Here is a 23912-nt window from a genome sequence, read left to right as displayed (position 1 = left end):
GCTTTACATGAATTTTTTGAAGCTTTTGGATTTCATGAGTGATAAACGAAGAGAGGTTTTAATTTGCAATCACCAGCTGCTTTCACACCAGCTGTCACCGTCAATTGATCTTTGGCTGCTTTGAAACCTTACACACTGCCTTCTCTGAACAGAGATGCACAGTCTCTTTATCAGTGCTTGGTGCTTCATTTTCTGCTATGCTACGCCAATTATAACAACTTTTGAATTGCCTAAATCAACCATTACTAGCTTTAAACGTTTTATCTTTGACCATCTCCTGAACTACTTTCAGTCTCTCAAAAATCAGCTTAGCTTGAGAGCACACCATGTTCTAATCAACAAACATTGTTTCCACCCGAATGCTACTAGAATTCAAAGACTGAGCATTTTTCACATCTGTTATAATTATTCTACCGTTGATTCCAGCAGATCATACTTCTCTACCAATTCACAGATTTTTACCAGTTCACAAATTTTAGTTTTTGCATTGAAGTCTTTGATAATGTTAAGTACACATTCCAATGATAATGACTTACTTTTCTTGTTGCTGCAAATGAATCAGTTCTGCTTCATTTGGATGGAACAGTTAGAATCTCTCAATCAAGCCAGCTCCATGGATAACACATACCTGCAAGTAACAAGACCAAATCTGTTGTAAGCCAAACACTACGTGGGCTGAGAGCATGAAGAGAGATGCATGGTGCTCAAACAGCAATATCGCGTTAACTACAAAACTCAAATGGCTCTAAGCACTATGGGACTTAACCTCTGCGGTCATCAGTCCCCTAGACTTAGAACTACTTAAACCTAACTAACCCAAGGACATCACACACATCCATGCCCGAGGCAGGATTCGAACCTGCGACCATAGCAGCAGCGCGGTTCCGGACTGAAGCGACTAGAACCGCTCAGCCACAGCGGCTGGCCATTAACTCCAGATTTTTGTAAAATGGGACAATGTAAGTCGGGGTATTACTGTACAATAACATGAATTGTCATGGGTTGAAACAAAAAAAAATTAATAAAAGCATCTTAATAGTATCTCTGAACGCATCTTGAAAACCAAATCAGACATTTCATGGAGACCCTCTGTCAGGTAAGAACTGTGGTTTGTGAACAACTGTATGGAGCCTTTATACGGAAGGAGGAATGATCACACCATGGTCTCTTTTAAGATTGTAGGTGACTGCTCTTTTCCTACACTGAATTTGAGACATTTGGGAAAGGAACATGAAGCTGGTTGAAGTGTTCCTTGAAGTTAACCAGGTGGCAGTTATATCTGAGTATGGTTAGGTCACGATAGGGCAGTGGTATGATCTAGGAGAGGCAAGGTTCATGGTTAGCTTTTAGTGGAGCAGTTTGCAGCTAAAAAGGTGTTTCCCTTGTAAGGTCTGGGTGAAGGGGGCACATCCTTGATCAGCACAGGGTGATGGAATCTGGGTCTGGAGCTGAAAGTGAGGCCTTAGGAGAGGATTGAAAATTTTGTGGGATTGAGGTTCTTAACCCTTTTAGGGAACATTTTTCATAGCAACTCAGTGGAGATAATTTTTGTTCTATCCTATAACAATTGTGATCAACTGATTATATTAATTTTTTGATAATTTTATTTTTATGATTTAGGACCAAAAACTATGGTGGTACATATATCACCACAGCACCTTTGTGAGGTTTTAAAACGATGGGGATAAATGGATTACCCACTTGTAAGCTGTTACATGTTGCCATTACACGTAAAAAAATAAGGAACAGCGTTTTCTGTTTTTACTTTATGTTTTCTTTTACTTAATTTAAAAAAATATTTGCTACGGATATTAAAGCTTATTTACCACAATGTGAAAACAATCCTTGAAACTTTATCATACAATAAAGATACAAGCTGATGCAGGTCACAATAATGCATATCTCAGAAACAAAGCAACGTGTTCCAACAACAGTAGTGATCTCATGACAAACAGAAACTAGTGCTGTAACAGTTTTCATACCTCCGGTGCAGTGTACTACCACATGATGTCAGGCATAGACAGAGGCTAAAACGTATTCCCAAAATCTTTTGGCTACCCCTAACATAGTGGTAAATATGTTTCCCAAGGATCACAAATGACAGATTAATTTTGTAATAAGTATACTTCCCAAGCACCTTCCAGAAACTACTTTGGTAGTAACCATATTTCCCAATAACCATTTAAAGACCGTTATTTGGTGGGACATATACTTCCCACAGTCCTGAAGGCTATATTTCACAACAAACATAAACTATAGCTGTTGCAGCAGACTGCGACTAGATGCCAGGAGCATACAGAAGTGGTAACACATATTCCCTTAAAGGCCGTAAAGAAATACATTTAGTGCGAAAGGGTTTCTGTTTAACTTGACAACACTGTCCTCTGTTTGTTTGAGTTCTAGGTTTTGTGGAATGCAGGGAAGGAGGCTTCAGAGATGTGACAGCTGGAATTGTCAGAAAGGCAAGCTGGAATGGAAAATCTCTAAATGGCCACCCCCATCTCCTGCCTCCCTGCTACACAAGAATTGTCCTACCTCCAGCAAACCTGCAAGTCAACCCACATTAACACTCACATCTTACCCTCTTTTACCTGCCTCCTCCCACAAAGCACTCCTCAAACATAAAAAAAAAAACATAACTCAAACAAACCCTGGGCATTGTTGTCAATTTATCCACCAAGAATGTTAATCCCACACAGGTTTCAGACCTGTAATAGTTCTAACTTTCAACCCACACACCAAATTCAGTCACATCAGACTTGTCAAGGATCTACTTCCTTTACTGAATTTGTACTGTGGAAACACTTTTTTGCCACAAACCCCTCTGATTAAAACTGACTGAAAGTAGCATTAGCAGAAAGAAACTGAAGAGAATGTCATGTAGTTGTAAAGAAAATTTATTTTTGCTATGTTTCATTTCAATGAGTTCTGCAAAGTGTTTGTGGGCTCTGATGGAAATGCCAATCAGGAGCGTATCATGGTGTAGCACAATACTCAATACTAAAATAGTCCCACAACTGAACTGCTGTCTAGGGGAATTTTGTTACCCTTCTAACACAATTCTTTAAATAGATTGTAGCCAATATGGATGCATTCCTGGCAGTGAACACTATTATCAACAATCCTTAAGTGAACAAAAATTTGTTGATACAACAGATAACAAATGTACATCATCAGTACACAAGGTATCACTTACAAGTAAGATTGAGCACATGATCAGGATGCATGTTCCACACTTGTCATGATGTTATTCTATAGAAACTAACTTGTAGTAACAAAGCTCATTGAATGTAGTTCTGCGAAGTATTTTGGCACCAATTAACTCTAAGATCCAGAACTCAGACATGAAGTGATGTTTACACATGATATATATTTCTCTAGAGAAGATTTTAATGGATGGCAACCCAGTACTGACATAAATAGCTTTTGGGTTACCACAAAGACTTACATTGTAAGACATATCACAATCCACCTGTAGTCCCACATGACTGGTTACAACTGCTCCTTGTCAAAAGGGAAGAGGGCTTCTACTCTGTATGGTCTGTTCCCAAAGGATCAGATACAAAATACAATGTGTATCAAAAAGAATCATCCAATTTGTCATGTCTATCTTTCTGAAACTAATACACATAGACACTGAATTTTGTTTCTTTATGAATGTGAAACTCAAAGATTTTTTTCATACCAAGGCCCCTCGAGATACGTGGCATATGGCAATGCGGTTTTCAAATTGTTCCCACATTGTAGCGAGTATGTCTTGAGTTATAGCTTCCACAGTCACTGTTATGCGATGTCAATTCATTCACTGTTGTTGGTAACAGTCGCACATAACCCCCCTCCACACAAGAAATAATCACATACAGTCAGGTACAGTGTCCTTGGAGGCCAGTAATGTAATCTGGTCCAGTACGAGCAATCCATCGTTCAGTAATCCTTTGATTTAAAAATTCCCGCACTGCTGCTACATAGCAGGAACTGTGTAAAACTTGAAAGTTTGCTCTTTCCAACAGTACGCTGTTCACATGCATATCTCAAATAACATAACAGTTGTAATTTTTTTAATTCGTATGATCCTTTTTGATACACCCTGTATTTTCATGAGGCTTCAGCAAACTTTTTTATGAAATTGGGATAACTATTTATTATAAAATTACCTTATTATTATTATTATTATTGGTACCAAAGGCAAATTCCATTAAACAATGGAAAATCCAGGGTTGAATAATGACAATATTATAAAAACAATAGATTGCTACTCATCATGTAGTGGAGATGCTGAGTCACAGACAGGCACAACAAACAAGATTGCTAAACAAGTAAGCTTCTGGGCAAAAGGCATTCTTCTGAATTAGGCAACATACACACATACACATTCACACAAATGCCAACTCGCAAACACATAGCCTCTGCCTGCTGAGGCCAGACAGAAACAGTGGTCGTGTGTGTGTGTGTGTGTGTGTGTGTGTGTGTGTGTGTGTGTGTGTGTGTGTGTGTGTGTGTTGTCTAATTCAGGAGAAGGCCTTTTGGCTGAAAGCTTACTTGTTTAACAGTCTTTCTGTTGTGCCTATCAGTGACTTAACATCTCCACTATATGGTGAGTAGCAATCTGTATTAATAATAATGAAAATTCCAACAAGAAGAGTAACAACAAGAGACAGAACTGCAGGCCAGTACTTAGCTGCAGAATGCGACATGTTTAGTATTGCTAAACATAACAGTGCAAGTGATGACACTATCCTAGCTCTTAAAATAATTTGCTCCTCCCTTGAGGAGGAGAGAGGAACCAAGTACAGAAGGTTAAAAGGGGAAGGCAGGACACTCATACCCCACGCGAAGAAGGACCACCTGCAGTGAGGATGAAGATAGGCAAAGATGAAGGGAGAGAAGTCACAGACAGTATGTGGTGAGCGATGGTACACTGGAAAGCGTTTGTGCCAGCTTCAGTGGAGGAATAACAAGGGCAATGCAAGATGTGGAATTGAGAATTAGGAAAGTAGAAAAACACAGAAATCTGAAAGACGGGAGGAAGGGGAATGAAGAACGGTGAAAAAGAAGGTTTAAAGAAAAAAAACGAGAGATGCATGGTGTCTGTTAATGTAGATTAAGCCCAGTAGGGCATTGGTAAGTGTGGCTGTGTTGGAGGGCAATTTTCCATCTCCAGATTTCAGGAAACTAGTGTGTCAGGTGAGAGAATCCGAATAGGCCACGTGCTATAGCAGGCACTAAGATCCCTCGAGATCATGTTCAGTTACTTGGTACTTGATGTCCCCAAGGTAGATGCTTGCATGACCATTCAATACTCAAGCAGTTTAGTGGTGATCACGCATATATAAAATACCCTACAGTGGACAAAATTTAGTTTATAAACAACAGGCAATGCAATGTTGAGGGCAAAACAATGAGCAAAACCACACCACAGGCAATATAAAGCTATAAAGAAACAGGATACCAGGTCAGAAGTAAGATTGGCAGATTGTGAGAATTTATCTAAGAATAGGAAGGTATATCAGAGTAATTTAAGCAAAAAATTCAGCATCCTGGAAAATGAAGATTTTACACACACGGATGAAAAGGGGGCAATCATTTTCCACAATAAAATAGCAAAAGATGTTTGCCTTTGTTGGTAGTTTAAATTTACATATCTACTACAAATTTGGGATGTAGAACGCACTTCCCATATCCAGTGATTTAGGAGTCATCAGTATGTATAAAACTGCTTTGGGATACAACATTTTAGGCTTGAAATATATATTTAGTTAACACTATAACCCAACATTCATTTAGTTTATTTTTTTTAATAATGCAATATTAAACAATAGCTTTCGCTTTTGTTCTATAGTAATAAAAATGCCCATTCCGTTTAGGTTTATTGTCGATAAAGAAGTACATTATTGCTGGGTATGGCATTGTAGAAGTACATTATTGCAGGGTGTGGCATTGTTGTAGTCACTTTGTTCTGAAACCTCTGTTAGAGTGGATGTACATACTTCATCGAGAGTGTAGAATGTATTATGTGCTTTGTTCTGTGTGTAATTTGTAATTAATTTTAAGAGATTAACTGGAATGCAATAACATGGATGAAGAGTGCTCTGTTGGACTGATAGCAAGTGAAGTGTGTCACAAAACAGTTTACGGTTCAGTTTCAAAAAACTTGAAAAATGTCAATGACTTTGATGAAGTTACATAAACTTTGTTTAAATTTCGAGTAATTTCTTCTATATCATTAGTGTGTAAGTATCATGAGAAGAAATATATTTGGAAGAAAGTGCTGTGATCCACTTAAAGTTCATAAAAAGCCTATTACTAAAGGTTTGACGGAAATAAAACATGGACATTTGTCCTTGTTATGCAAGAGTGAAACAGCTGCCCCAGTGAAACATAATGTGATTCCTGGAAATTCCCTGTGCCCAAATTGTTACTAAAAGATATTTGTTGTGAATCCAGAACCTGAATCATGTAACCTTGTTAATGGCATTTATATTCCCAATGAGGAAACTGTTAGCATATTGGATTTTGCTTGTTCTAAGTTAGACATACCTCCTGCTTCAAAAATAATAAAATTAAGTAGCAGAAAAAGAAAAGCAGCTATTGAAAATAAGGTACAACAAATTTCAGACAAAATTAGAAAAAGACTTGGAATCATGCTTTAATAATACAGTTACCAACATTAGTTCTAAAGAAGATGAAAACCTACCACCAGCATCATCTGACACTGAATATCTGAGCTTCATAGAGACATTAAAAATTAAATGTTCACTGACATCTAAAGAGGAAAAAGTTAAAATTTTAAGTTTGCTCCCCTACTCATGGCCAAGACAGTGGGGGGGGGGGGGGGGGGGGGGGGGGGGGGGAACGAATAGTGCTGTCAAATTTAAATGAACTTTATGTAGCTTTCAAAAATTCTCATCCTGAATGCAAAATTGGAAGGTCAAAATATTGTGACCTCGGCCCTAAGTGGTATATTTTGGCTGGATCCTCAGGAACAGACATGTGTTTGTTTATATCATCAAAATGTCAAACTGATGATTGTGGGTGCAAAACTCAGTGATCTTAACTGCAAAGAGTTACTAGATTTATGGTCTGAGACACTTAACAGTTATGACTGCATGACGAGTTTGTGTAATAAATGCCCTGGTAAGGGAACTGTTACTGAACTGTTTCACGAATATGATGATAAAATGCCAGACAGTATTACCTTCGAATAGTGGGTCACAACTGACAGGCAAGAAATGATAACAGTGGTTAAATCTCAGGAAGAGTACTTGGAATCTTTAATTGATAACTTAAAAGAACTCAAAAGTCACCACTATGTTTCTAAAGTCCAAAGTAAGTTTTTGAAGGACAAAAAAGCAGAACTTAATGAAACTGAATTCATAGTGCTAGCTGATTTTGCAGAAAATTTTACATTCGTGGTTGATGATGCAATACTAGGGTACCACTGAGTCAATGACCATGCAACAGTGCATCCATTTATTCACTACTTTAAAAATGAGAAAGATGAAGTTTGCAGTTCTTCAATTTGCATTCTAAGTGACTACTTGGAGCACAACACTTTGGCTGCACATGTGTTTCAAAAGTATGTAATAAGTAACATAAAAGAAAATTTTCACAAGGTTGAGAAGCTGATTACTTTTCAAATGGAAGTGGTAGTCGGTATAAGAACAAAAATAATTTTTCAAATCTGTGCAACCACAAAGTAGACTGGGTTGGAGGCTGAATGGAACTTTTTTGCATTTGCCATGGTAAAAATGCACGGGATGGAGTAGGAGGTACAACAAAATGTGAAGTAAAGCCAGCCTACAAAGACTAACCACAGACCAAATTTTCACAGTACAGGACACGTATGTCTTTTGCAAGTATAATATTAAAGGCATTACCTATTTTATGATCAAGAAAGAAGAAGTGGTTCTGCATATGAAAACAACACTTCAAACCAGATTTGAAAACTGTATAGCAATAACAGGAACAAGGCATTTCCACAAATTCCTTGGCACTGCAGAAAACTTAGTTGTAACATTAGAAACCGAAATTTATGATCATCATTGTCAGTAAAATTACATCTCTGTTTTGAACATGGAATGACATAGTGGCATATGTGTATGATGGGCAGTGGTGGCTTGCAGAGGTTGAAAGAATAAGTTTTGAAAACAATGATGTTTTTGTGCATTTTTACCACCCTGCTGGCCCAAGAACATCATTCAAGAAATCTACTAGTGACAAAGTTTGGATATCAATGAAAAATGTTTTAAGGAAACTTTCAGTGCTTGAACTTACCACAGCAACTGGGAGGTCTTATTCTAAATCACAGCAGCTGTCTGAAGAAATAAATGTTCTTAACATTCACCACCAGGTTTAGGAACAGTTGCATCTCGAAGGGCGTCAATTGAAAATATTTATTTTAAGTAGGTCAAAATAATATAAATGTTAATTTCAGTGATGTTTCCACTTTTTGTATATAATTCAGTACCTTACTTCAATAATAATTGATTATATCCCGCCAATATCAAGTTTCATAGTAATGTGAATTATCTCCTCATTTTCAAAAAATTTGTATCTTTGTTCACAGCCATATATCAATATTGAAATTTTTACAGTACGTTGCAATCATATAGGTGTACAAACTGCGCAAAACTCATATTTTTATATTCAGTCCCACCTGGAATAACTAACCCCAAACTTTACAAAAAATGAAAATTTTCAAATTTCAAAAATTCATAAAAAATTAAGGAAACATAAGTATTCATGCTCTATAGGAGACTAGTAGTGTATGATATCTAACTATAGGAAAAAAATAGACTCCCATAAATCACTCCCTTGTTTGTTATTTTTGGGCCTAAAAAGCGGATTTTTGAAAATTGGATACCAAATTTTGGAGGTCATTTTCACTGGTTATTTTTGAATTTAGGGTATTTTGTGTAATAGACAATGTTGTAGACACACTTTTCTGAAAACAATCATGTCCATTGTAATGTTGTAACTTAACTCAGTGCAGAGATATTCATATTTTTGCTAACATTCATATTTTTTCTAACGTCTCTAAACTGAAACATTGTTGCGTGCTTACAAACAAAAATGGCCACCATTCAGTAAACGTGAAAGGTAAAGTTTTTTAAAAAAACTGTTTTGAACTTCTCAATTATAGGTAACTACATATAAAAAATTAAAATATTTGAAAACCACTTCATCTGGACTGACCCTTATGTAACGGCAACATAAATCATTTTACAAGCCCTTTACAGAGATAAGAATTACTTTTGCAAATGCATTCAGTTACATTGCAATACCTTACCGCATAAGAGAGTGAAAATAAGCAAATTAAATAAGCTTTTGTCTTTTATTTTCAGTGACAGTGGATATTACTGACAATGAAGACAGCAGCACCGAACTTCAACGTATGTTCCTGAATGCAATACTAGCAAAGAAATATCTTTGTATCCCTTCAGTCCTACATATTTAAGACACAGACCTTCACTGATGCCTTGATTATCTTGCACTAATAAAAAGACATTTTGACATGTGCTGTGTTTCAATTGCTAAGTACTGTGTTTTATTACAGGTAGGATACACAATAATTACAGTATCAAAAACACATCTCCCTTATGTTATGCACTACACTATCTGCTACTATTTTTGCATCATATTCTACCCATGTCCCAATGACTCTCTGCAACTGCAAACAAAACATTCTGGATGTGTTTATTAATTTTTGTGCCAGATCACACACACATAAAAGGTAGGGAAGAAAGAAGAGCAAACTAACACCATTAAATAAGAAACTAATAATGAACTTTCACATACTATTGCAATGTTTCAAATTATGCAAGAATACCATTTTACGCACATAATCAATTTTTCCCCTTAAATTAAAGAAGATAACTACTACTGTATTCAACTTCAGATTTTGTCGTGCAAGATTGTTACAGAAAAGAGAATAAATCACACTGCACAGCTGGCAACGTTCTTAAGTCACTCAATGTAAACTGCTGCCTTTCCAATAATGGCATCATTCATCCATTTTATTTATGGGACTTTAGGCCACAAGTTTCCACAGTTCCTAACAGATGAGCTGCCACAGTTACTGGAAGACATCCCACTAGACACATGGCCTGTAATAAATCATGATGGATGTGATCTGCCCTATTCCATACACACAATTACAGGCAGCAGAACACTGAAGATCACTGAGTCAGTCACTGAAGAAACACATCGCAACCCGCAAAACCATCAAACTTAACACCTAACTTTTCTGTACAGAGAAATTTAAAAGAGGTTTACAAGGTAATACTGATAACTTCTGAAGAGATGAAATGCCAAGCAACACAAGCCTGTGCTGCACCAAATACAATTTAACATGCAGTATCGCCTGTACAGAATTGCTTTACACTGCTGACCTTAAGTACATTTCGGGTCAACTGAAAAATGAGATACAATGCGTCAGGTTTGACCAATGACATTATAGTTTACTCACAGAATTTAATGTCTTTATTTTCGAGTCATAGATAATAAATAAAAAAATTAATAATAATAATAATATATTTCATATCTTCCCCATGAACCAAGGAACTTGCCGTTGGTGGGGAGGCTTGCGTGCCTCAACGATACAGATAGCCGTACCGTAGGTGCAACCACAACGGAGGGGTATCTGTTGAGAGGCCAGACAAATGTGTGGTTCCTGAAGAGGGGCAGCAGCCTTTTCAGTAGTTGCAGGGGCAACAGTCTGCATGATTGACTGATCTGGCCTTGTAATGATAACCAAATCGGCCTTGCTGTTGTGGTACTGCGAATAGCTGAAAGCAAGGGGAAACTACAGACATAATTTTTCCCGAGGGCATGCAGATTTACTGTATGATTAAATGATGATGGCATCCACTTGGGTAAAATATTCCGGAGGTAAAATAGTCCCCCCATCCGGATCTCCGGGCGGGGACTACTCAGGACGACGTCGTTATCAGGAGAAAGAAAACTGGCATTCTACAGATCGGAGCGTAGAATGTCAGATCCCTTAATCGGGCAGGTAGGTTAGAAAATTTAAAAAGGGAAATGGATACGTTGAAGTTAGATATAGTGGGAATTAGTGAAGTTCGGTGGCAGGAGGAACAAGACTTTTGGTCAGGTGAATACAGGGTTATAAATACAAAATCAAATAGGGGTAATGCAGGAGTAGGTTTAATAATGAATAAAAAAAATAGGAGTTCAGGTAAGTTACTATAAACAGCATAGTGAACACATTATTTTAGCCAAGATAGACATGAAGCCCACGCATACAACATTAGTACAAGTCTATATGCCAACTAGATCTGCAGATGACGAAGAAATTGAAGAAATGTATGATGAGATAAAAGAAATTATTCAGATAGTGAAGGGAGACGAAAATTTAATAGTCATGGGTGACTGGAATTCGATAGTAGGAAAAGGAAGAGAAGGAAACGTAGTAGGTGAATATGGATTGGGGGTAAGAAACGAAAGAGGAAACCGCCTGGTAGAATTTTGCACAGAGCACAACTTAATCATAGCTAACACTTGGATCAAGAATCATAAAAGGAAGTTATATACATGGAAGAAGCCTGGAGATACTGACAGGTTTCAGATAGATTATATAATGGTAAGACAGAGATTTAGGAACCAGGTTTTAAATTGTAAGACATTTCCAGGGGCAGATGTGGACTCTGACCACAATCTATTGGTTATGAACTGTAGAATAAAATTGAAGAAACTGCCAAAAGGTGGGAATTTAAGGAGATGGGACCTGGATAAACTGAAAGAACCAGACGTTGTACAGAGTTTCAGGGAGAGCATAAGGGAACAATTGACAGGAATGGGGGAAAGAAATACAGTAGAAGAAGAATGGGTAGCTTTGAGGAATGAAACAGTGAAGGCAGCAGAGGATCAAGTAGGTAAAAAGACGAGGGCTAGTAGAAGTCCGGGGGTAACAGAAGAGATACTGCATTTAATTGGTGAAAGGAGAAAATATAAAAATGCAGTAAATGAAGCACGCAAAAAGGAATACAAATGTCTCAAAAATGAGATCGACAGGAAATGCAGAATGGCTAAGCAGGGATGGCTAGAGGACAAATGTAAGGATGTAGAGGCTTATCTCACTAGGGGTAAGATAGATACCGCCTAAAGGAAAATTAAAGAGACCTTTGGAGAAAAGAGAACGACTTGCATGAATATCAAGAGATCAGATGGAAACACAGCACTAAGCAAAGAAGGGAAAGCAGAAAGGTGGAAGGAGTATACGGAGGGTCTATACAGGGGGGGGGGGGGGGGGGGGAGGGGTGATGTTCTTTGATGTTCTTGAGGAGAATATTATGGAAATGGGAGAGGATGTAGATGAAGATGAAATGGGAAATACAATAATGCGTGAAGAGTTTGAGAGAGTACTGAAAGACCTAAGTCGAAACAAGGCCCCCGGGAGTAGACAACATTCCATTACAACTACTGACAGCCTTGGGAGAGCCAGTCCTGACAAAACTCTACCATCTGGTGAGCAAGATGTACGAGACAGGCGAAATACCCTCAGACTTCAAGAAGAATATAATAATTCCAATCCCAAAGAAAGCAGGTATTGACAGATGTGAAAATTACCGAACTATCAGTTTAATAAGTCACGGTTGCAAAACACTAATGCGAATTCTTTACAGACGAATGGAAAAACTAGTAGAAGCCGACCTCGGGGAAGATCAGTTTGTATTCCGTAGAAATGTTGGAACACGTGAGGCAATACTGACCCTACGACTTATCTTAGACGAAAGATTAAGAAAAGGCAAACCTACATTTCTAGCATTTGTAGACTTAGAGAAAGCTTTTGACAATGTTGACTGGAATACACTCCTCCAAATTCTGAAGGTGGCAGGGGTAAAATACAGGGAGCAAATGGCTATTTACAATTTGTACAGAAAGCAGACGGCAGTTATAAGAGTCGAGGGGTATGAAAGGGAAGCAGTGGTTGGGAAGGGAGTGAGACAGGGTTGTAGCCTCTCCCCGATGCTATTCAATTTGTATATTGAGCAAGCAGTAAAGCAAACAAAAGAAAAATTCGGAGTAGGCATTAAAATCCATGGAGAAGAAATAAAAACTTTGAGGTTCGCCGATGACATTGTAATTCTGTCAGAGACAGCAGAGGACTTGGAAGAGCAGTTGAACGGAATGGACAGTGTCTTGAAAGGGGGGTATAAGATGAACATCAAGAAAATCAAAACGAGGATAATGGAATATAGTCGAATTACGTCGGGTGATGCTGAGGGAATTAGATTAGGAAATGAGACACTTAAGGTAGTAAAGGAGTTTTGCTATTTAGGGAGTAAAATAACTGATGATGGTCGAAGTAGAGAGGATATAAAATGTAAACTGGCAATGGCAAGGAAATCGTTTCTGAAGAAGAGAAATTTGTTAACATCGAGTATAGATTTAAGTGTCAGGAAGTCGTTTCTGAAAGTATTTGTATGGAGTGTAGCCATGTATGGAAGTGAAACATGGACGATAACCAGTTTGGACAAGAAGAGAATAGAAGCTTTCGAAATGTGGTGCTACAGAAGAATGCTGAAGATTAGATGGGTAGATCACATAACTAATGAGGAGGTATTAAATAGAATTGGGGAGAAGAGGAGTTTGTGGCACAACTTGACTAGAAGAAGGGACCGGTTGGTAGGACATGTTCTGAGGCATCAAGGGATCACCAATTTAGTAATGGAGGGCAGCGTGGAGGGTAAAAATCGTAGAGGGAGACCAAGAGATGAATACACTAAGCAGATTCAGAAGGATGTAGGCTGCAGTAGGTACTGGGAGATGAAGAAGCTTGCACAGGATAGAGTAGCATGGAGAGCTACATCAAACCAGTCTCAGGACTGAAGACCACAACAACAACAACAACAACAACAACAGATAATAAATCGGTTATTTTCTGTGGTGAGGCATCATCACTGTAAACTGAAACAAATGAATGTGTTTTTAAAAGACAAGGCTAAACATTGTGTATGATTTTTGGCACTTGTATTAATTTAAATCATTTGTTTGCTGCAATTCATTCAGTACTTTGAGGTATTTTGGAAGAACTGTTTTTTCATTCTGGACAATTCTTACTTTTTGATTTTTGTTTGCAGCTATGGATTTATTTACCTTAACTGCAGTATGGGATACAAATTTTACAGCAGTTCTTTTTTTTTTAGATACTAGTACTATCGAAGGCAAAACAGATCAATAAAGAAAAATTTGTATCCTGTACTTCAGTTGACTTCCATAGGTCCACTCAAGAACAGGATACTAGTGCTAGCAAAAATGAAAAAAGCTACCTACTTACATATGTCAACTGAAGTACAGGATACAAATGTTATGTATACCGCTATTTTTTGCCTGCACCTGTATTAGTATCCTGTTCTTCTATTGGCTTATACACCTAAAGTGAAAAACAGGATACTAACTTTGAAGCTCAACTGAAGTACACAATGCCAATGTTACGTATGTTGTTTTTTTGTCTTCGCTAGCAGTAATATCCTATTCTTCAGTTGGCATGCGTAGTTCAACTGAAGTATGGGATATAAATTTTATTGTTGTCAGTTTTTTCACCATCTCTAGTACTACTATGAAATTTTCCAGTTTTTACTATTACTATCAAGGGTTTTTTCACCTTTGCGTAGTTCAACTGAGATACAGGATGCCAATGTTACGTACATCGATTTTTTCATCTTCGTTAGCATTAGTACCCTGTATGCATTATGGGATACAAATTTTATGTATATATGTCTTTCGTCTTTGTTAGTATTAGTATCAACTGAAGAATCAGATGCTAGTAGCACTATTCCGTACTGCAGCTGACACACATTGGTCAAAAGAGGAATAGGGTACTAGTGCTAGCAAAGACGAACAAGTCAACATACGCTAAATTTGTATCCTGTACTGCAGTTAACCCATACATATCAACTCATGGTCGGAATATAACTCATATATGTCAACTGAGGTAATCCATACTAACGTTACTTCTGCCCCTCCCCCTTTTTCACTAGTATCCCATTCTTCAATTGAGCTATTTAGGTCAACCGAAGAACACGATCCTGGTCATCTGATACTTCTGTGGGTGCATGTACATTGATCAATGAGTAGTTTGATGGGTCTTCAATCTCATATGTGAGATCCTAGATGTTATTCCAGTGAATCCACATGACCAGTATAAAGACACCTTCTTTGAGCACCTCAAGATAACTTACGACAGATGTCCAGTGTATGACACTAAAATAATTATTGGAGACCTCAATGCACAGATTGGTAAAGAAGAACGTTACCTCCCAGCAATAGGAAAGCACAGCCTCCATGGATACACAAATGACAATGGCCACAGAGTCATTCAGTATGCACTGTCACATAACATGGCTGTAGGTAGCACTATGTTCCCACACAAAAGTGTTCATAAAGCAACATGGTGTAGCCCTGATCAGCATACCTTCAACCAAATTGATCATGTAATTATTGATGGCACGCATTCCTCACACTTACTAGATGTACGAACTTACAGAGGAGTTAATGTAGATTCAGACCACTACCCTGCAATTGCGAAACTAAGAGCTCGAATATCCAACGCAAGAAAAGTCAAAGGAACACCTCAAATTAAGTATATGGTATCGAAGTTTAAATAATGAAGACATCTCTAAAATGTCTCTGAGAAGGTTGCTGAGAATCTTGCATTATACACCGCTAGTAAGTGATAACCTGGTTCAGGAATTGGAACACATGCATGGATGCAATCATTAAGGCAGCAGAAGAATTGCTAGGGAAAGTAGGAAAGCAACCAAGGAATTCCTGGTTTGATGAAGAATGTAAGAGAATGAATCAGGAGAAAAATCGGCATACAGGAAAAAGCTTTAGAAATCGCATACTCTTTTAGCGATAAGAAATTATCAAGATAAAAGGAAAGAAAAGAAGAAACTGCATCAGAGAAAGAAAAGGGATTGGGAAACAAAGCAGATTGAAGAATGGGGACAATTGCAAAAACAAATGATGTCAGAAAATTTTATCAGAAAATTAATAGTGAAAGAAGAGGATTTAAGCCGCGCATCAGCCTGTGTGAAAGTAAAAATGAGACACTACTAACTGATGATCAAGAGGAATTGGATCCTTGGGTAGAGTATTTCAGTGAACTGTTGGATGCTCCATAGTCACCTATTGTGGATATCGCAGTCACTCCAGAAGATGATGCCACAGTTCCTCCCCCTTCCCAAGGAGAAGTGAACAAAGTAATTGCCCGGTTGAAGAGCAATAAAGCACCATGGACTGACAATATAACATCTGAACTATTGAAAGCTGGAGGACCGTAGGACCTACAAGATTGTGTGCCTCATCTGGGAAAAGGAAGAGTTACCAGAAGAATGGAATGTAGGGAGTGTGTCTGGTGCATAAGAAAGGAGATCGATTGGAATGCAGCAACTAGAGAGGTATAACACTCTTAAATATTATAAATGAAGTACTATCAAATATCCTGTTTAGTAGACTTTCACCTATCACAGAAGGTATTATTGGAAGCTATCAATGCGGGTTCAGACAGGAAAATCACCTGTAAACCAGATATTTACTCTCCGACAAATAGTAGAAAAGACCAATGTGTTCAATGTTGGTATGCACCATATTTTCATTGACTTTAAATCTGTGTATGACACAATAAACCGAGCTAAACTTTATGACGCAATGTGGGCATTCTGGGTGCCTGGAAAATTGATGCTTTTAATAGAGATCACCCTAAAGTATCCCCAGCGTACCATGCGAGTGCAGTCAAGGCTATCACCTCAGTTTCCCACTCGAACTGGGCTAAGGCAAGTAGATGGGCTTTCCTGCCTATTGTTCAACCTGAAAAAGTGGTACGCGAATCATATATTCAGACAAGAGGAACTATCTGCTATAAGTCTGTACAACTGCTGGGATATGCAGATGACTTGGATTTAATGAGCAGAACACTTTGAGATCTACAAAGCGTATTTTCAGCTCTGAAACTGATTGCAGAGAAGATGGGCCTGAGAATTAATGAATGAAAGACGAAGTATATATATAATGGCACCAACCAACACTTACAGCCCACAATAACCCTTGATGGAATGACTTTTGAGTGAGTGGAATATTTCACTTATCTGGGCTCAAAGATAGAAACAAGTGGCACCACTTTTACTTAAATTATGGCTTCTAACCAATGCTACTTAGGACTGTTGTGACATTTTAAATCCAAGCCTATATCACGAGGGACAAAGTGCCGACTTTACAAAACACTGATACGCCCAGTACTTACTTACGGCATAGAAACATGGACAGTTACGAAGCAGGGTGATAACAAACTGAGATCACATGACTGCTATAGGGAGAATGATGTGGTAAAGTTCATAAAGCTGTGTAGACTGAGATGAGCTGGACATTCTTTCCTGGAAATACGGAAGCATCTGATCCCACCTGTCTGCTTTGACACATGGAGTCACAAATATAGCAGAAACAACCATAAACCACGATTCCAATATGGCGCATATAAAGTCGTTACGTACACATTATGAGGACGAAAATACATCGAAAAACAAACACACACACTTTCGACAAAAAGCGTAATGACACTAATGGGACAAGAGCGGGAAATGGGATGATTTTGAGTGGGGGCAAACTAAATATAAACAAATTTAGACACCCACCCCCATACAAAACCACATAAAAAGACGAAAAAAACCGACATCACAAAACTCCCCAAATACCACTAAACACAATATCATCTGGAATGAGGCACTTCCCTTGACCTGCTTTCCTTTGTTTCTCAACATTCATCTTTGCTGTTAAATCTGTGCAATACATCATCTAACATCTGACACCATCGGTCAAAGCTGTCAGGTTGTATCTCATTCTTCAGTAATCCCAACATTTCATGCTTCGGGAAATCAAATGGGAATTGCTGGAGGGAAGGCGACATTCTTTTCTAGAAGAGCTACTGCGGAAATTTAAAGAACCGGCAATTGAAGCTAACTCTAGAAAGATCCTACAGCCACCAACATACATCATGCATACGAATCATGAAGATACGTGCAGTGAGGGCTCATTTGGAGGAAATGACTACTACTGGTACGTGGTAACCTCTGCCAGGCACCATGTGGTGGCTTGCAAAGTAGGCTATGTATGTAGATGCAGATTTTGAGCACTTGAGATGGCAGTCATTATCATAATAGATATGGTAGCTGTTCTCAAGTTACGTATTTGCTTACATCTGATACAGTGGAGCAGACTTTGTGGGATCGCCTTTTCCTGCAGCAGTGTAGTGATTTGACGCACTGATATCTTGTCATTATCCCAAGCATGTTATGTCACTGAAATCCTATTTAAAGGTCCTTCCCAATGTCACAGAAAGAAGTACGCAGGCTAGTTCCATTTTATAATGATGGTGTCATAATTTGACAGCTATAAAAGTTAGTTGATTACAACAGAAAATTCATCTAATTGTCCACCTTAACTTATTGAAACCATACATTGATACAGTTACTTATTCTAGGTACATTTGAGGTGGCCTCTCTTGACTTCCTAACCATGAGCATCCAAGAAGCAGAAACATTTCGATCTGTGACTGATGCATGTATTAAAATCGCACCTAACAGCGAGCCTGAAAATGTAAACAAAATTGTCTTGAAAATTGATAAATGGTTCTCTGCAAATGGGATGTCACTGAACTTAAATAAAACCAAAAACATGCAGTTCTGTACTACACAATGCCTGACCACATAATTTGATGAAATAATGAACTAGTGTAAATTAGTAAATGTAAATGAATATTTTAAATTCTTATTCTGATAAATCTGAACATATCCCCTTATGATGTTTGCTGTCAACAATCACAGTTTAAAAATAACAGTAACATTCATACTTATAACAACAGAGGTGGCTCATAAAAACTTTATCCACTTATCACGTGAAAGAATTTAACAGATAGTAATGTAACTTCAACACAAAATTACTTTATAGTTGTATGGCAACCACTACTCTATACAACAATTTCTGGCCATGAAATTAAATAATGTGAAAAGGTCGCAACGCTTAACTGTAAACAAATTGACACATTCAACAACAAAGCAAGCTGTCTCACATTTTTATTTTTATTTTATTATTTAATTTTTTTTTTTTTTGCGTCGATTTGATAATGTTTTCCACATTGTTTGATTAGGGCACTACACTGAACACTAGTAACAAAACATCTTACCGTAGCATGCAGTCGCTGTTTTAATGCATCTCTTTCCGCTTATGTAAATCTGTATTAATTCTCTTAAAATATCTCTGTCTGCTCTTGTATTTCTAAATTCGTTCCTCGCATTTGAAACATCTCCTGTCCGATGGCACGAAAGTGTATGCGTAGATACAGGCATTTAAATACGACTGTCGTCACCCTGCAACATTTGTGTAATTATTTTAGTTGACTGTTAAATATAATGTTCGGTGGTACTGTACGAATCCAGCCGTGCACAGCAGAAGCCTACAGCCGACTTTATAGAGCAGTCAATTCAACCATGTACACTTGGATATTTATTAAAATTGCTATGCTACAGCCAACTTACAACAGTGTAACAATGACACACACATTATGTCAAACAAAGCAAACAAAATAAAGTGAGGACAGGATGTAACAATACTAAAATACCGACAATATCGCGGGCATTATCAGAAGGGCTTAAAACTACCTGCCTTCAATCTGAAAAATTTGAAGTCTTACTCACAATTCACAACATTCAACTATTTCAAGTACTATAATTTTTTACCTATTGTTATGACAGTGGCACTATTCACTCAATATGGAGTTCTGAGAAATATAAGTAGCTCCTAACCCATGATGCTCAAACCGGCATAATTCATTTAAAAAATGCTTCGCACGAATAACCCAACATAAACACAAACCACCAACAAACGGCTTTTGTCAATGAACTTCGTTTGATGTGGTTCCGAAGTGCACACATTACATTCAAAGTTTATAATTATCCCACAATCATAGTCGGCTCTCGGCTCTGTGTTACCACATTGTACGATCTCCTTGATCCCCCTAATTGCTATATATAGGACAATCAGAGCCTTTGACAGTACTGCGTGAACAAAACAGTACTGAGAACTGCGTTTGTTTTGTTACGGGTGGTATGTGTTTTGTTCACGGAGTGACTGGAAAATAAGGGACAGAAATGTGTAACGTAGAGCAAGCTTCTGTAGTTGATATAAAGAGTGAAATATCAAATTGTAGCCAGACCAGTTGCGGAATACCAGTAGTAGGAGATGATTTGTCATATGCAGAATTCTTCGAGAATTTTATGTTGAAAAATTATCCCGTAATAATAAAGGGGAATTTTACAAAGGAATGGGACAGCGCTACAAAGTGGGTTAAAGATGATAAACCCATGTTTTCGTACCTTAAAGAAAATTTTGGTAAGCTTTCGTGTGTTTTCTCTGATGAGTGTCCGGAATTTATGGTGCTTCATTCATTCATTCATTCAAACTGTTCTGGCAATCCAAAAGACAACGGGTGTAAACGAATTATCAATGGATATTGTAAGAGACACGTACAGCCGGGCCCCTCCGTTTCCTCAGGCAGTTGACGTACAAACGCGAAGAAAAGCTTTTCAACTTCCAATCCAACGTAGACCTAAGACTATAAAGCAAAACAATCTCGTCACTGTAAAGAAAAATTTCGCAGATATATTACTCGTTTTTAGTTCTTCGAAGCTGGAACAGTTATTTGTGAGTATCAAGAACACAGTAATATAAAATATGAATCTCAATACTTTGTATCAGCTTTTTTGAATGGTGTGATGTATTAGTAAATATTATCACCATCAATTTTCTTTCGTTTTGTGTTATTAGGATGCGCAAGTTGATTAGTATTGAAAAAAGTTTTGTTTATTTTGGAACCATCGTCGCCGGAATGTTGTAGTTGTATATTTCGCTTGTATTTTTGTGTTTATAATACATTGTTTCTCTCTTGTGGGTGCTGACTTTGATCGTGTTTTTTTTCTGTGCTAGACCTCTATGGGTTATGTAGTACCACTGTATTAGGTCGTCTTCCAATTTCATTTGCATTTGGAGCATAAGAAAATTAATTGCTTGAACACTAGTGATTCCTAACTAATATCCTAGGTTTTTGCAGGGCAGTAGTGCTAGTTAATGTGCTTCAACATATCCATTGCACTTTCTCATGAGTCGAAATAAACAGGTGACTATTTATGTTGCCCTTCTCGGTAAAGTCTTTGTGTATCACCTATTAGACTTAAAGTGTATAGCAAAGTCCCATACACTGGAGCAGTATATTACCATGGGCCATATGCTTTTTTGTATGCAATCATGTTTGCAAACAATCTGCAATTTCCAGTGTCGTACCAGTGAAATTGTATCTACTACGTGCATTACCTGTGATTGAGCCTCTGTCATTGGTCTATTTCATATTAACACTCATTATTACAGCCAGGTATTTGTATGAGTTGGCTGATTCCAGTTATGACTTGCTGATAGTGTAGCCATAGGATTTTGCATTTTGTGAAGTGCACAATTTTACATTATTCAACATATAAAGCAAATAGCCAATTTTGCACCATTTCACAATCTTACCATGATGTAACTGAATATTGTTGCTGCTGTTGTCAGACAGTAATCTACTTCTTTACAGATAACTCCAACATACGCTGAAGACCTTAAGTTACTAAAGTTGAAGGTCTAAAGTTACTAAATTACCCCCAATAACCATGGACCTTGCTGTTGGTGGGGAGGCTTGTGTGCCTCAGCAATAAAGATAGCCGTACTGAGGTGCAACCACAATGGAGGGGTATCTGTTGAGAGGCCAGACAAATGTGTGGTTCCTGAAGAGGGGCAGCAGCCTTTTCAGTAGTTGCAGGGGTAACAGTCTGGATGATTGACTGATCTGACCCTGTAACATTAACCAAAACAGCCTTGCTGTGCTGGTACTGTGTGAACGGTTGAAAGCAAGGAGAAACTACAGCTGTAATTTTTTCCGAGGGCATGCAGCTTTAGTGTATGGTTAAATGATGATTGCATCCTCTTGGGTAAAATATTCCGGAGGTAGAATAATCCCCGATTTGCATCTCCAGGTGGGGACTACTCAAGAGGAGGCCGTTATCAGGAGAAAGAAAACTGGCATTCTATGGATTGGAGCATGGAATGTTCAATCCCTTAATTGGGCAGGTAGGTTAGAAAATTTAAAAAGGGAAATGGATAGGTAAGATATAGTGGGAAGTAGTGCGATTCAGTGGCAGGAGGAAAAAGACTTCTGGTCAGATGAATATGGGGTTCTAAATACAAAATCAAATAGGGGTAATGCAGGAGTAGGTTTAATAATGGATTTTAAAAAAGTAGGAGTATGGGTAAGTACCGCAAACAGCATAGTGAATACATTATTGTAGCCAAGATACACACGAAGCCCACATATACCACAGTAGCACAACTTTATATGCCAACTAGCTCCACATGCTGAGGGAATTAGATTAGGAAATGAGACACTTAAAGTAGTAAAGGAGTTTTGCTATTTAGGGAGTAAAATAACTGATGATGGTCGAAGTAGAGAGGATATAAAATGTAGACTGGCAATGGCAAGGAAAGCGTTTCTGAAGAAGAGAAATTTGTTAACATCGAGTATAGATTTAAGTGTCAGGAAGTCGTTTCTGAAAGTATTTGTATGGAGTGTAGCCATGTATGGAAGTGAAACATGGACGATAACTAGTTTGGACAAGAAGAGAATAGAAGCTTTCGAAATGTGGTGCTACAGAAGAATGCTGAAGATAAGGTGGGTAGATCACGTAACTAATGAAGAGGTATTGAATAGGATTGGGGAGAAGAGAAGTTTGTGGCACAACTTGACTAGAAGAAGGGATCGGTTGGTAGGACATGTTTTGAGGCGTCAAGGAATCACAAATTTAGCATTGGAGGGTAAAAATCGTAGAGGGAGACCAAGAGATGAATACACTAAGCAGATTCAGAAGGATGTAGGTTGCAGTAAGTACTGGGAGATGAAGAAGCTTGCACAGGATAGGGTAGCATGGAGAGCTGCATCAAACCAGTCTCAGGACTGAAGACCTTAACAACAACAACAGCTCCACAAATGACTAAGAGATTGCAGAAATGTATGATGAGATAAAAGAAATTATTCAGATAGTGAAGGGAGATGAAAATTTAATATTCATGGGGGACTGGAATTCGATAGTAGGAAAAGGAAGAGAAGGAATAGTAGTAGGTGAATCTAGAATGGAGGTAAGGAATGAAAGAAGAAGCCACTTGGTAGAGTTTTGCACAGAGCACAACTTAATCATAGCTGATACTTGGTTCAAGAATCATGAAAGAAGGTTGTATATGTGGAAGAGGCCTGGAGACACTATACAGTTTCAGATAGGTTACATAATGGTAAGACAGAGATTCAGGAACCAGGTTTTAAATTGTAAGATGTTTCCAGTGGCAAATGTGAACTCTGACCACAATCTATTGGTTATGAACTGTAGATTAAAACTGAAGAAACTGCAAAAAAGTGGGAATTTAAGGAAATGGGACCTGGATAAACTGACACTCCAAGAGGTTTAGAGTGTTTCAGGGAGAGTATTTGGGAATGATTGACAAGAACGGGGGAAAGAAATACAGTAGAAGAAGAATGGGTAGCTTTGAGAGGTGAAATAGTGAAGGCAGCAGAGGATCAAGTAGGTAAAAAGTCGATGGGTAGTAGAAATCCTTGGTTAACAGAAGAGGTATTGCATTTAATTGATGAAAGTAGAAAATATAAAAATGCAGTAAATGAAGCAGGCAAAAAGGAATACAAAATTCTCAAGAATGAGATCGACAGGAAGTGCAAAATGGCTAAGCAGAGATGGTTAGAGGACAAATGTAAGGATGTAGAGCCATATATCACTAGGGTTAAGATAGATACTGCCTATAGGAAA

The 23912-nt window shown here is 37.9% G+C and overlaps 2 protein-coding genes across 3 annotated transcripts in view; one reads left to right on the top strand and one right to left on the bottom strand.

Annotated features, from left to right (window-relative positions):
- Window positions 1–20083, bottom strand: part of LOC126237177 (2',3'-cyclic-nucleotide 3'-phosphodiesterase-like) — an 81777-nt gene extending 61694 nt beyond the window's left edge. The window contains exons 1-3 of one of the 2 annotated variants that reach the window (XM_049947050.1): window positions 19755–20083; window positions 19202–19385; window positions 537–628 (exon numbers count right to left, since the gene is read on the bottom strand). The gene's annotated coding sequence lies outside the window, so the exon portion shown is untranslated. The remainder of the gene's footprint in view (window positions 1–536; window positions 629–19201; window positions 19386–19754) is intronic. The other variant, XM_049947051.1, reaches the window with a different exon arrangement.
- The window catches only part of LOC126237179 (2-oxoglutarate and iron-dependent oxygenase JMJD4), a 140707-nt gene continuing 136871 nt past the window's right edge, over window positions 20077–23912 (top strand). Inside the window, exon 1 of the mRNA XM_049947052.1 lies at window positions 20077–20406. Within this exon, the coding sequence (XP_049803009.1) occupies window positions 20166–20406 (241 nt within the window). The 5' untranslated portion in view covers window positions 20077–20165. The remainder of the gene's footprint in view (window positions 20407–23912) is intronic.

Source organism: Schistocerca nitens, chromosome 2 (genome assembly GCF_023898315.1).
Source record: "Schistocerca nitens isolate TAMUIC-IGC-003100 chromosome 2, iqSchNite1.1, whole genome shotgun sequence".
NCBI classification, from domain to species: Eukaryota; Metazoa; Arthropoda; class Insecta; order Orthoptera; family Acrididae; genus Schistocerca; species Schistocerca nitens.
The sequence above is the reverse complement of the archived record's forward strand: the minus strand, read 5'-3'. Positions and strand labels throughout refer to the sequence as shown.